This window comes from Mirounga angustirostris, unplaced genomic scaffold (genome assembly GCF_029215605.1).
Source record: "Mirounga angustirostris isolate CCGP_5_RB_7025 unplaced genomic scaffold, mMirAng1.0.hap1 SCAF_10, whole genome shotgun sequence".
Taxonomy (NCBI): domain Eukaryota; kingdom Metazoa; phylum Chordata; class Mammalia; order Carnivora; family Phocidae; genus Mirounga; species Mirounga angustirostris.
Window position 1 is genome coordinate 138,104,179 of NW_026991718.1, and position 12,934 is coordinate 138,117,112.

The 12,934-nt window shown below is 67.0% G+C and overlaps 1 protein-coding gene across 1 annotated transcript in view; it reads left to right on the plus strand.

Moving 5' to 3' along the window:
• Window positions 1–12,755, plus strand: part of RTEL1 (regulator of telomere elongation helicase 1) — a 29,929-nt gene extending 17,174 nt beyond the window's left edge. Inside the window, 24 exon segments of the mRNA XM_054510192.2 lie at window positions 875–949; window positions 1,077–1,158; window positions 3,137–3,269; window positions 3,374–3,487; window positions 3,574–3,614; window positions 3,769–3,854; window positions 3,994–4,071; window positions 4,416–4,493; window positions 4,905–5,051; window positions 5,126–5,241; window positions 5,388–5,511; window positions 5,601–5,748; window positions 5,953–6,116; window positions 6,617–6,715; window positions 8,026–8,224; window positions 8,391–8,531; window positions 8,996–9,112; window positions 9,314–9,547; window positions 9,631–9,792; window positions 9,882–10,019; window positions 10,022–10,200; window positions 10,303–10,379; window positions 11,165–11,943; window positions 12,327–12,755. Of these exon segments, the coding sequence (XP_054366167.2) occupies window positions 875–949; window positions 1,077–1,158; window positions 3,137–3,269; window positions 3,374–3,487; window positions 3,574–3,614; window positions 3,769–3,854; window positions 3,994–4,071; window positions 4,416–4,493; window positions 4,905–5,051; window positions 5,126–5,241; window positions 5,388–5,511; window positions 5,601–5,748; window positions 5,953–6,116; window positions 6,617–6,715; window positions 8,026–8,224; window positions 8,391–8,531; window positions 8,996–9,112; window positions 9,314–9,547; window positions 9,631–9,792; window positions 9,882–10,019; window positions 10,022–10,200; window positions 10,303–10,379; window positions 11,165–11,943; window positions 12,327–12,610 (3,795 nt within the window). The 3' untranslated portion in view covers window positions 12,611–12,755.
• Window positions 12,756–12,934: the final 179 nt, after the last annotated feature.

Below are 12,934 nucleotides of genomic sequence, written 5' to 3' on the forward strand. Positions count from 1 at the left end.
CAGTGGGCTGGCCAGACAGGCAGCCTGTGGTGAATACACGAGGGGCTGCACCATGAGATCCCAGCTGGGCTGAAGAGCCTTGCCCCTCTCCAAGTTCAGATCCCTCAAGGTAGTGTGAGAAAGGGGGTCTGCAGCTGACCCAGACTGGAGACTGCAGGAGGCAGGCTGCGGGAGGGGCAGGGTGGGCGTGCGGGATGACGTAGGACCTGCTCACCTGCTGAGCTGGCCCCGACAGGAAGCCAGTGGTCCTCAGAGCTGCTGGTACGGCCCCACCGCGGGCCCGGGCATCAGGCAGGATGGACACCCCCTCCTGATTTTTCTTTTGGTCTCCTGTGGTGCTATTTTACTCAATTTTCTTCTTAGCTCTAAAAGTTTGTCAGCTGGTTTTGTCGGGATTCTAAGTAGAGCACGATGGTGTTTGTAACATGCAGCACTCGTGCGTTCTTCCCCAGGCCAGGAATCCCCGATTGTTGCTTTTTCTCAGCTCGTTGCCTTGGCCGAGAGTGCAGCTCTGGTTACTTGAGTTAGGGATCACTTTTATCCTTTTACTTCTGGGGGTGAACTGGGTCCTTCCCCTGGCTCCCTGACTGCGCCAGGCCTGCGCCCTGTGAGAGCATGTGGATCGGCTGCTGGGGGTGGGCGCCTGCAGGGATGGCTCTGTCTGCGGCACAGTGTGGCCTTCCATGGGAGGGGACAGACAGGTGTGAGCCCCCGCCCCTCAGCCTGCAGTCCCCTGCTGGGGTTGCTGTCAGCTCAGACCTGGGGCAGGGGACGACCGCACCCTGAGCATGTCTCCCGTGTGTGGGGGTGGCCCGGCAGGAGTGGTGGCCTCCACCGCATCCTGCTGACATTGTCTCTCACGTCTGCTTTCCAGATTGTGTTCAGTGCAGACCCTGCTGAGGGCACGCCCAGTTCCACCGTGGGGCTTGGGGTCTCTCAGTCCTACAAGGTAGGCGCTGCCTCCTGGGCAGGGAGCTCTGGGTGGGGGTCTCAGTCCTACAAGGTGGGGGCTGCCCCCAGGACATAAGATTCCTGGCCCAGGTCTCGGGGTACCATTGTCCATCCTGCTCCTCCAGGTCCATATCCACCCTGATGCCGGTCACCAGAGGAAGGCTCAGCGGTCAGATGCCTGGAACACCACGGCAGCCAGAAAGCAAGGTACGGTGCCTGGCGGGGCAGGAACACACTCAGCGCAACCCCATGTCCCGCTGCGGGTTTCCAGGCCCCCTGCCCTGAGTGCAGCCTGCTCCAGGTGACCTCCCAGCTCACCGCCTGCCAGAACCCTTGGGGACAGACCTCAGAGCAGGCTGATGGCCCGGAGCCTACCCGGAGTCACCTGCTGGGCGTCGCCGAGCTAGGGTACAGTCAGGTCGCCCGCCCCGCCGGGGACTCTTCCACAAGAGGTCCGCCCACAGGAAGGCAACTGCTGTGCCCTCCCCAGGTGCCCTGCTCCAACGCTCACGTCAGCACAAGTGTGCTTGCTTGAACGCCGCCCCGCTGAGCAGAACGGTGGGGCGGGCTTAGGCCCCAGACCACGTCTGAGAGGCCTGCTGTCTGATGGCCACCCAGCTTCCTTTGGTGCCGGCTCTGTTGCCCCCCAGTGAGGTCAGGCCTAGCCCCGCATCGCACTCTGTCCGTGTTGCTGGTCTCACCGGCTTCTGCATGTCTTAGAGCCGGGGACGCTTGTGACGCAGGAGGATGGGGTCTGTGCCAGGCTTCCTGTGGCTTTTGGTGTGAAGCTGGCCTCTCCTGGCCAAGGTGTGTGGCCCCGTGGCACCCAGCCCTGGCAAGTGTCCTGGCCACCCCGGGCAGAGTTCAGCACCCATTGCACCTTGGCGTTTCGAGTGGGGCTTGCGGGACACACGTGGGGCAGAGGGTCCTAAGGTCAGATGTGCTCCTGCCTGGCCACTCCTCAGCGTGGCCGGTTGGCCCGGCCCTGCCTGCCCGTGTTCCGGGCCCAGCCCCCAGCCCCACCAGCACACCCCTTCCAGACTTGCCAGCCACAGGTCCTCTTAGAGCCATGCCCTTCCACAGGAAAAGCAGGGCTGGGACCTGGACAAGGCCGGCACCAAGTGGGGAGGCTCACAGTGTGACCTTGGCAGGTCACCGGGCCTCTCAGCAGGAAGTAGCTTCCGTGAGCGGCGGGGAGGCCAGTGCCCCCCTCACATGTTGGGAGGTCACAGGAAGCGGTTCGCGCCAGCGCCCGAGGCCTCCCCTCCGTGTCTGCATGCTCTCCCCATGGGACGCTGACATAGGCGGGGTGTGCGGTACCAAGGGCAAGTGGGGCGTGGTGCTCCCCGTGTCCTGTGTACCTCAGAGAGCATGTTGAGTTCTCAGAAATAGCCGCTCCCTGGGTTGGGTGTCTGTGGGAAGTTGGTCCGTTGCTGACCTTACCGAGAAGTTAGGATGTGGGTGAGCGCAGGGAGGGCCGGCCCTGTCCCCAGGCCTTGCACGGAGACGGGACAGTTCCCAGCCCCCACGGCCCTCCCTGTCACAGGGCTGATCCCGACCCGAAGGTGGAAAAGGCTTTTCTGGCCCCAGAAAGTGGTTTGTTCCTTACTGGAAACATCCCTGCTGACCCGTGAGCTAGCCCGGACTTAGGACTTCTGTTTAAAGTCTTTCTGCATGTTCTGTTGTAATGTCCTAAGCTTCCAGAGCCAGGTGGGGGCCAGTAGGAGGCAGGCTCCCTGTGAACCTTGTTGATGGTGATGTCCCTGCTGGCTCCTGCCTCTGGGGGAATGTGGGTTCCTGCTGCCCCTTTTGTGAGCAGAGGTGGGTTCTGCTTCCTTCCCGTTGTGCCCTTTGGCCTGGGGCCCGTAGTGGCAGCCACCATGCCTGCTCTGTGTGCCCTCGGCCACATGTCAGGCTCTGTGCAGGTCTGGGTTGGGGTTGGCTGTCCTTTCTGGAGGGGACCCCGGTGTCTGCCCCCGGGGGCCCGCTCTGGATCTGCTTACACTCCCGGGACGTCTGAGGGAGGAAGGAGGGCCCCAGCCCAGACACTCAGATCAAGGCCCAGGCAGGCCCCCCCTTGCTCAGACTTGTGCATGTGGGGTGCAGGGCCCAGCGGCCGCCTGTGGCGGGCTGCCCCTGTGGCAGGCCTCACGTGTCTAGCCCAGCCTCACGCTCGTCCCCCTAGGGAAGGTACTGAGCTACTGGTGCTTCAGTCCCGGCCACAGCATGCGAGAGCTGGTCCGCCAGGGCGTCCGCACCGTCATCCTCACCAGCGGCACACTGGCTCCCGTGTCCTCCTTTGCCCTGGAGATGCAGATGTAAGGGCTGCCCCACGCCCTGTGGGGGTGGGGGTGCCAAGGCCAACCCCGGCTTGAGGATCCGGGGGTTCAAGAGCTCACAGGAGCTGCCCTGCCGCCCGCAGCCCTTTCCCCGTCTGCCTAGAGAACCCGCACGTCATCGACAAACAGCAGATCTGGGTGGGGATTGTCCCCAAAGGCCCCGATGGAGCCCAGCTGAGCTCTGCCTTTGACAAACGGTAGGGGGCCTGGCGGGTGAGGAGGTGGGCTGGCTGTGTGCCACGTGCCCGGACCCTTGTGACTGTGGGCTCTCGGCTTTGTGCAGGTTTTCTGATGCATGCTTGTCCTCCCTGGGTAAGGCGCTAGGTGAGTGCCCGTGGGAAGCCCTGAGCTCCGTCTTGGGCTCCCACCCCGTTCCCGGGTGTCTGGGGATCCCTGCCATGCCTGCTTTCCCTGGTGGGAACCACTGGCAGCCTCTGTGAACACCCCGTCCTGCTGAGCACAGCCCCGGCCCTTCTAGGCAACATCGCCCGCGTGGTCCCCCATGGGCTCCTGGTCTTCTTCCCTTCCTACCCCGTCATGGAGAAGAGCCTGGAGTTCTGGCGGGTGCGTCCCCCTTCTGTGTGTCCCAGGTGGGGAGGGGAGCCCCAAGCAGCCAAGGGTCTGGCAGGGCCAGGGCACGGGCCTTTGTCTGAGGTCTGAGACCTGACACGACAGGAGTCCCTTTCCCCCTCTCTTCTCACAGGCCCATGACTTCGCCAGGAAGCTGGAGGCCCTGAAGCCTGTGTTCGTGGAGCCGAGGAGCAAAGGTGGCTTCTCAGAGGTCTGAGCTCTCGGGGCTCCACTGCCCCTCATGGCTGCCCCGGCTGGCCACTGTCCCCAACCAGGGGCTCACGTGGACCTGACCTGTCTGGCCCCAGGCCCTTGTGTCTGAGGGGCCGACACTGAAGCAAGGCTCCACCTTCCCCTGCCCCCCCGAGCCCCGGGGTCCCCGTGCTTTCTGGGAAACACTGAGCAGGCTCTGGGTCAGCCTGGGAACCCATGCCGTGAGGAAGCTCCTAGAATCCTGCTGGCCCACCTTCCAGCCAGATAGCCGTTCATCTCAGAGGATGAGACCTGAGGTCTCACTCCCACAGAAGGAAGGGGCTGACCAGTCTCTCCTTCCAGGTGGTGGACGCCTACTGTACGCGAGTCGCCTCCCCTGGGTCTAGCGGGGCCTCTTTCCTGGCCGTGTGCCGGGGAAAGGTGAGGCTCACGAGGGTCTGGGTCCCACACTCACAGCCCCTGTCTGGTGCCTGTGCTGGGGGGAAGCTCTCAGCTTGGGACCTGGGGGCTGCGACATGGTGGGATGGGCCAGCCCGACCCCCTCCCCGGAGCCCCAAGTCCAGCAAGTTTGCGTTAGGAGGGCGGAGCCCTACTGTCCCTCACTGGGCAGTCGACAAGCAGTGGGTCCCTGGGAGTGAGCGCCCCTCTCGGGCTGCAGGTGGCAAGGACGGCGGGAGTTCTGTGAACGTGAGAGGCCCTGGGGGCTGTGACTCCCACGGAGGGCCCAGCCCGGGGTGGGAGGCTTCCCTGTCCCCACCCGTACGTGGATGCGTGTGCCTCTGAGGGTCTGGGCGTGGCAAACGGGGGAAAAGAGTGCCCACTGCTCCCCAGGCCAGCGAGGGCCTGGACTTCGCGGACATGAACGGCCGAGGTGTGATTGTCACGGGCCTGCCGTACCCTCCACGGATGGACCCGCGGGTTGTCCTCAAGATGCAGTTCCTGGACGAGTTGAAGGGCCGTGGTGGGCCTGGAGGCCAGGTGAGGGGCCACGGGCTTGTGTGGGGGCGGACGGGAAGGGCTGGAGCCCCCATGACCGAGCCCCCTCCCAACAGCTCCTCTCTGGGCACGAGTGGTACCGGCAGCAGGCATCCAGGGCCGTGAACCAGGCCATCGGACGGGTGATCCGGCATCGCCAGGACTACGGGGCTGTCTTCTTGTGTGACCACAGGTGCGGCTTTGCATGGCTCGCACAAAACCCCTGCCCCGCGGCCTCTCGGGCACCAGCTGGGTGCTGGGCCTGGGCCTGGGCCTGGGCCCTGGGCTCTGGGCTGTGGGCTGGGTGGGGCTCCCAAGCTGACAGCCACCCCCTGCCAGGTTCACCCATGCAGACGCCAGAGCCCAGCTGCCTTCCTGGGTGCGCCCCCACGTCAAGGTGTATGACAGCTTTGGCCCCGTCATTCGGGATGTGGCCCAGTTCTTCCGTGTTGCTCAGAAAACTGTGAGTTCCTAATGGCCAGCCGGCTGTGTCCTCATGCCCTACCCAGGGGAAGGGTCTGTGCAGGACCCCCAACCCCCCGTCCTGTGCAGATGCCCGTGCTGGCCCCCCTGGCTGCTGCCCCGAGTCGGGCTGAGGGAGGAGGTGCTGTCATGGTGGCTGTGTCGCCTGGCCCCCTCTCCACCAGGAAAGCCAGGAGTCCGGACGTGCACGTCCCCAGCCTGAGGCGCAGACCCTCAGGTGCGTGTGCTGGGGTGGCAGGGCCGGTTGGGGGCCCTGCAGGGCGGGGCCTTGGGGCCGCTTCCAGCCAGCTGGTGGCACACCTGGCCTGATGACCAGAGTGCCTGGCTGAGCCCGAGCGTTGCGGGGGCGGGGGGGACAACCTGGCTTGAGCCGCCCCCTCCCGTCCCCTGGGCTCTGCTGCTGATGCCTGTGCTCCCGCAGGATCGCCAGCCACCAGGAACGCCGAGAGCAGCCTGTGTGTGGAGTATGGGCAGGAGTCGGGCCTCACCCGGCGGAGGCCTGTGGGACTGCTGGCCGCCCTCGAGCACAGCGAGCAGCTGGCCGGGGAACCTGGGGACAAGGCCTCCCCTGGGGAGGAGGAGGAGGTGCGGGGTGTCCAGACAGGCAGACCGCCCGGGCTCTGCCACCTGGCCGTGCTGTGTGCCTGCCTTGCCCCGGGCCCTCAGCTGGGGCTCCCCCTACCCCCACTGCGGGCTTTGCGGGAGTTGACACGGGCCAGTCAGTGTCCGGCTCCTCCTGCACCAGAGGCCAGCCCTTTCTGGGATCCCGAGCTGTGGGGGGCACAGCTCCTCCCCTGGAGCCTTCGCACTGAAGCCCATAGCTCCCTGCCCGGGCTTGCCCCTGGGCGCATCCCTGCCCTTCCCTGTCCCGCTCCCTGGGCCCTGGGGCAAGCCCAGCTGCAACAGCCAGTGCCGTCCGAGCCCCCCAGGCACCGTGACAGCTGGCTGCCGGCGCTGCGGGCCACGAGGGGGCCAGTGGTGCTGCCTCGGGAGAGGGCCCGTCTCCCCAGCTGTGGGCCCTGGCAGTGTCACGGGGCTTTGGGGGCTTGGAGGGCACGGCCAGGACCACAGTGTGTCACCCTCAGGCACAAGGTCTCTCCACCGTGTCCCTCCCACGTGAGAAGAGGCGTGCCCAGGAGCAGAGAGCAGGGCGGAGGAAGATCAGGGTAGTCGGTGGCCACCAGGTACGTAAACCACCCACACGCATATGGGGGTGGGGTGGGGCAGGAGCCCCAGGCTGCGTGGCGCCCGGTGCTGACCGGGGAGTGTGAGGTGGGGGGCCGGGTCTGAGGCAGGGCCCCCTTGCTGCCTCCCGGGGGGCAGCGTGGCCCCGTGCCCTCGGCAGTCCGAGGCCTGCGCCATCCCCACCTCTGTTTGGCTGGAACGTTTAAGTGAGCATCTTTTGAGCGTCTTGTCTTCGTGGATGAGCCTGTTCTGACCACTCCCAGGACCTCCTTCCGCCCCCTGGGCTCAGGCGTGGTCTCTGCTGCCTCCCGCATCTGTGCCACTCTGTGTCTGGGCCCTGCCCCGCACAGGTTCCGGGTCTCTCTTCCATTTTAACTTCTTACTGTGAGAGCCTCTCAGCAGCAGCCTGCGCCCCAGCTGTGCAGCATTGCCCTGCCTGACCTCTTCGCCTTCCGCAGGCCCCACAGTGTCTTTTCAACCTGGGGTGGCTCCTCCATGCTTTTGAGTCCTGCACACTTGGGGTTAGCTTTGGGCCTCGCGTCTAGTTTTGCTTTTCCGGGAGAGCACTTTATGGATGGTACGCCAGGGTCCAGCCAGACAGAAGTCAGGTTCGGTGTGGGGCCTGCAGCCAGAGCAGCTCCCCCAGTCAGTGCTCATGTGTGGGCGCTAACGTGCCCAGCTGTGGGGAGGGCCTGCTTCTCAGCCAGCCTCAGAGGAAAGCGCTGAGGGGCCCCTGAGCTAATTCGAGCCAGGAAAGCTCTGGAAAGCCCCATGAACCACTCATCTTTGTCCATGTCCCTCAGCTTCTGGGAAGAACTGGGCGGGGCTGGGGGGGCTGTTGCTGTCGGGAAGTGGGCAGGGTGCCAGGGGCCTTGGCATCCGGCCAAGCTGGATGGAGACTGGGGAGCCTGGACCTCTCCCGTCTGCTTTCTGGGCTTCCCTGCTGAGGGTCCAGTGTGCGGGCCTGAGATGTGCAGCAGAGAGGAGGCGTGGGGATGTCAAGAAGTACCCTTCCTGTGAGCTGACTGCCCCTTGAGCCAGGGCCGCCTGCTGCGTGGGCGCAGGGGACTTGGCAGAGGGCCGGGAGCCCCCAGCCCAGGGCGAACAGATCTGCACTTGGCCGCCTCTGCTCCCAGAGGGGCATGGCTGTCTTAAGCTGAAGCCGCCGCGCCCCCTCCCTCCCAGCCCAGCGCAGCCGTGCCTCGGGACTAGGGCCTCCTTCCCGGCAGTTGTCCTCTGCAGCAGCAGCTACCTCTCGGGGAAGCACGGTGGCCCCGGCTGATGGGGCATCTGGTCCTGTGTTGAGCAGGAGGGGCCGGCCGCCGGTACGCAGGCGGGCAGGGCCAAGCTGTTCATGGTGGCCGTGAAGCAGGCGCTGAGCCAGGCCAGCTTCGACACCTTCACCAGGGCCCTGCAGGACTACAAGGGCTCCGACGACGTGGAGGCTTTGCTGGCCTGCCTCGGCCCCCTCTTTGCTGAGGACCCCAAGAAGCACAGCCTGCTCCAAGGTGCCCTGGCCTGCTGCGGTCACCCATTGGGGGGAGGGGCAGTGCCGCAGCCGTTGGAGGGGGTGGGCACCAGGGTCCACGGTGGTCCCTGCTCCCGAGAGGAGGTGGGGCTGGCTGGCCGGCTCGGCACGGTGGAGCCCGCAGGCCCAGACGCCCCTCCCCACAGGCTTCTACCAGTTTGTGCGGCCACACCACAAGCTGCGATTTGAGGAGGCCTGCCTCCAGCGGACGGGCCGCGGCTGCGGCTCCCGGCCCGAGCACAGCCTTCCTCAGAGGCAGTGGGCACCGGCGGCCCAGGCCCCCAGCGGTGAGCAGGACCCTCCAGCCACCCCCCAAGAGCAGGGCAGGCGACTGCATGTGTGTGCCCCCCCGAAGCACGCACGGCCCAGGCCCCGGCCCCCTGCAAGTCGCACAAGCATGGTGGGCCCTGCGTCTGCAGAGCTTGGGAGCTTCTGTCCCCATTCAGTAGCCGACCCTTGAGCAGGGACTTCCCGAGCAAGGACATGTGTCTTGGGGGCCTGGTTAGGAAGACTCCTTGGCCCTTCGCAGGGGATCTTCCAGCCTGAGAGTCACCCCTCTCCTTTCTGGGCTTGGTGTCCACTGGGGTGTCTCCATGCCATCCCCCTGGGTGCAAGTCTCAGTCTCCCTGCTGTGGTCTGAGGAGGGTTGTGGTCTCAGTCTCCCCTTGGATAGACCTGCCTTCTCCCCAGGGAGCACTCCAGACCCTTGGGGACCAGCTGAATAGCTCTTCGTGTGTCCATGTTCCTTCAGGAGGGAAGGAGTGGGACTCAAAGCTGACCCTGTCCCAGGGTGCAGCCAGGCAGCTGGACCCCGGACAGCACCTGAACCAAGGCAGACCCCACCTGGTCTCCGGGCCAGCCCCTGCAGGTACCCGTCCCTGAACCAGAAATAGCTGAAGACCCCTGGCGGGGAGGAGTCTCGGGGGGGCGGGGCGGCGGGGGGCTCTTCTGGTTCTGCACCTCCAGAGCGAGGGAGGCGGCTGGTGTGAAGGGGTTCCCAGGATGCCCATGGAGCTCTCTGGGCCCCCAGACCCCTGGCGTGGTCCAAGACCTGTTACCTCCTCACCAGGAGACCCTGGCAGCTGTCCCAAGGAGGGGTGTAGAGCCCCCAGCGCAGAGAAGCAAGGCCAGCCTGCCGTGAGCGCCTACTTGGCGGATGTCCGAAAGGCCCTGGGGTCCGCAGGCTGCAGCCAGCTCCTGGCGGCACTGACCACCTACAAACAGGACGATGACTTCGAGAGGGTGGTGGCCGTGGTGGCCGCACTCACAACCTCAAGGCCTGAGGACCTGCCCCTATTGCAGAGCAAGTGGCCACAGAGGGGACTTGGCGGGGTGAGGGGCTGGGAGGGACTGGGGGCAGGGCTGAGCCTGACTCTCCCCCCACAGGGTTTGGCATGTTCTTGCGACCCCACCACAAGCAGCGTTTCCGGCAGACGTGCATAGACCTGATGGGCCCGGCTGCCCGGAGCGCAGGTACTGGGCCTCCAGGCCCCCAGGAGGGGAGCCCCACTGTGCCCCCTGACCTCGCCCACGGTGCTTCCAGGCCAGGTAATCCAGCGTCCCCCGAGCCCCACTCAGTCCGGCAGGCAGAGAAGCCCCAGCCGCCCGCCCCGTCAGACTCGCCCCTCTGTCTCCAGGGCCCCCCCAGCAAGAGACACCCCGGAGGGCCCAGAGCAAGCTGTCGGCCTTCCTTGCTCAGAGGCAGGCTGGGGATGGCGGGGCTCCCAGCCAGCACCCCCGCGCCGCCCGCAGGCACGCCCCGTCCGAGTGGGGTCGGTCTCGAGAGGGGCCAGGGGCAGTGGTGGCCGCGGGGCGGACGAGCTGCAGCGTGCTCACGGTGGCCCCCTCCCAGCAGGCTTGGCGTGCCCTGGCTGCAGGGCGGAGGACACGGTCCCCTTCCAGTGCCCCTCCTGCGACTTGCAGCGCTGCCGGGCCTGCTGGCGCCAGCTCCTGCAGGTTGGCCACGGGGCCTGTGGACACGCGCGTCAGCAGTCCCCCAGCTGGTGGGCTGGGGAGGGGTGGGCGGTGGCGCCCGTGCAGCACTCCCTGTCTCCACAGGCTTCTAGAACATGCCCGGCCTGCCACGCCCCCGCCAGGAAGCAGAGCATCACGCAGGTCTTCTGGCCAGAGCCCCAGTGAGCGTGGAGACACTGGGGCAGAATGACACCGTGTGGACACGGGTCTCCCGGCGGGGTCTGCGCCCGCCTAGATGCCCCGAAGCCACCTTAGGGTCTGGGTGGGTTGGCTCGCTTCCCTTGGCCGCCGGCTTGTGGATGGAGCGTCAGGAGCTCAGGACTGGAAGGTGGGGGGCCCTCTGCTCCCTCCACGGCGGGACCTGTGTGTGGGCTGTGGACCTGCTTTTGATCAGGTGACCGGCTGTCTAATAAAGTTGCTGACACTGTATCGGGGCTTGGCGGAGGGGCTTGAGGGTGCTGGGGAGGAAGATGTGGGTGTCTGAGTGGGGGTCCCCCTCCCACCCTGTCCATGCAAGGGCCTGCCGAGCGCTGTGTCCGCCCAGCGGGCTGGGAAGATGCGGGACACCCGAGGGGAGCAGCGCTTGGGACGTCCCCACGTCCCAGCACCCCCGCTGCCGGTCCTGGTGCAGGGGGGGCGCCCTCACCGGCCGGATCCCTGGACTCCGCGCTCAAGCAGGCCAGCGCCAGACGGGGGAGGGGGAGGGGGCTTCCCGGTGAGGGAGGGGCCGCGCGGTGGTGACGCTGCAGAGAACCGGCTGGGAGTGTGGCCCCCCGGAGGTGGTGAGCCCTCCCCAGGGGCGTGGCAAGGCCAGCCCATATAGGCCGCCGCCGCTGCCCAAGTCGGAGTGGGGTGGCAGCGGCTGAGGGCGGGGCTGCCGGTGCCTGGGCGCAGCGTCCTGGTGTCCCTGCCGCTGGGCCCCGCGGAGAGCGAGCCGCTGCCCCAGTGAGAGCCATGTGGACACTGGAGAGGCGGGGCGCAGCGCCCCAGACCCGGCCGAGCGCGCTGCCCACCCTGCTGCTGGCCCTGGCGGCGGGCGCGGCGGGCGCGGGGGGCGCGGGGGCGGGCGCGGCCGGCGCGCTCACCTACCCGTGGCGGGACGCGGAGACGCGGGAGTGGCTGCTGTGCAGCCAGTGCCCCCCAGGCACCTTCGTGCGGCGGCCCTGCGGCCGGGACACCCCCACCATGTGCGGGGCGTGCCCTCCACGTCACTACACCCAGTTCTGGAACTACCTGGAGCGCTGTCGCTACTGCAACGTCATCTGCGGGGAGCGCGAGGAGGAGGCGCGGCCCTGCGAGGCCACCCACAACCGCGCCTGCCGCTGCCGCCCCGGCTTCTTCGCGCACGCCGGCTTCTGCCTGGAGCACGCCCCTTGCCCGCCCGGCACCGGCGTGGCCGTCCCCGGTGGGCCGGGGGTCGCGGTGGGCGGCGGGGCCGGTGGCTAGGGCCTGGGACGTCGGCCGCCGCCGGGGACAGCACCCCAGCTCCCCCTGACCCCTTCCTCCCCGTGTCGTCCCCAGGCACCCCCAGCCGGAACACGCAGTGCCAGCCGTGTCCCCCCGGCACCTTCTCGGCCAGCAGCTCCAGCTCCGAGCAGTGCCAGGCCCACCGCAACTGCACGGCCCTGGGCCTGGTCCTCAACGTGCCGGGCTCCTCCTCCCACGATGCCCTGTGCACGAGCTGCACGGGCTTCCCGCTCAGCACCGCGGCGCCAGGGGAGCCAGGTGAGTGGGGGGAAGGGGCCAGGGGAGCGGGGCGAGCGCCGCCCTGGAGCACGGAACATTTAGCTGGCCTCTGCGGTGGCACCAGTGATCGCTCTGTGGTTTCGGCGCTGGCAGGTGGTGCTCTCCTCCCCCCGGGGGAAACGGAGTCCCAGGGAGTCTAAACCGCTTTCTGGAGGTCACACAGCAGTGACGTGGCATCTCACCCCTGCACCCTGGGGCCCCTGGCCTCTCCCAGCCCCGTGCCTGTCCCCCAGCACTCCCGCACCTCCTTGCTGGCCTGGCCTTCCACCTCTGCCCTGAACCCACGGGGCAGGGACTGCTCTCCTGGGTGTCCCCCTGGGGCAGACGGAGGCCTCGATCACTGCACCCTGACCCTCCCGCAGGGGCTGAGGAGTGCGAGCGCGCCGTCATTGACTTCGTGGCTTTCCAGGACATATCCTCCAAGAGGCTCCTGCGGCTGTGGCAGGCCTTGGCGGGCCCAGAGGCCCAAGGTCTGGTGGCGCCGAGGGAGGGCCGCGCGGACCTGCAGCGCAAGCTGCGGCAGCTGCTTGCGGAGCTCCAGGGCGCACAGGCTGGGGCGCTGGGGGCGCGGCTGCTGGGGGCGCTGCGGGAGGCCAGGCTGCCTGGGCTGGAGCGCAGTGTCCGCACACGCTTCTGGGTGCACTGAGCGCCCTGCCCCCCGTTTATTCTGCTCCCAAGCTTTGGCCCCACATGGGCGTCACCCCCATAGCACCAAAGTAACCTCAACTGACCGACTAGGCTCCTGTTGCACTAACAAAGTTTATTTTTTATAAAGCCGTTTTGTAAAATGGGTTGTGTGAAACCGTGTGTATCTCCGGAGTGCACAGTGGGCACATCTGGTGGGGACACCCTCCCGGGTGGGCCCTCAAGCTCCCCACGTTTCCTCTGCCTGGTCACCCCAAGTGGGACAGACCCTCGATGGGAGAGATCGTTAGAGACGCCAGCGGGTAGCAGGTGCGTCCCTTCCAGC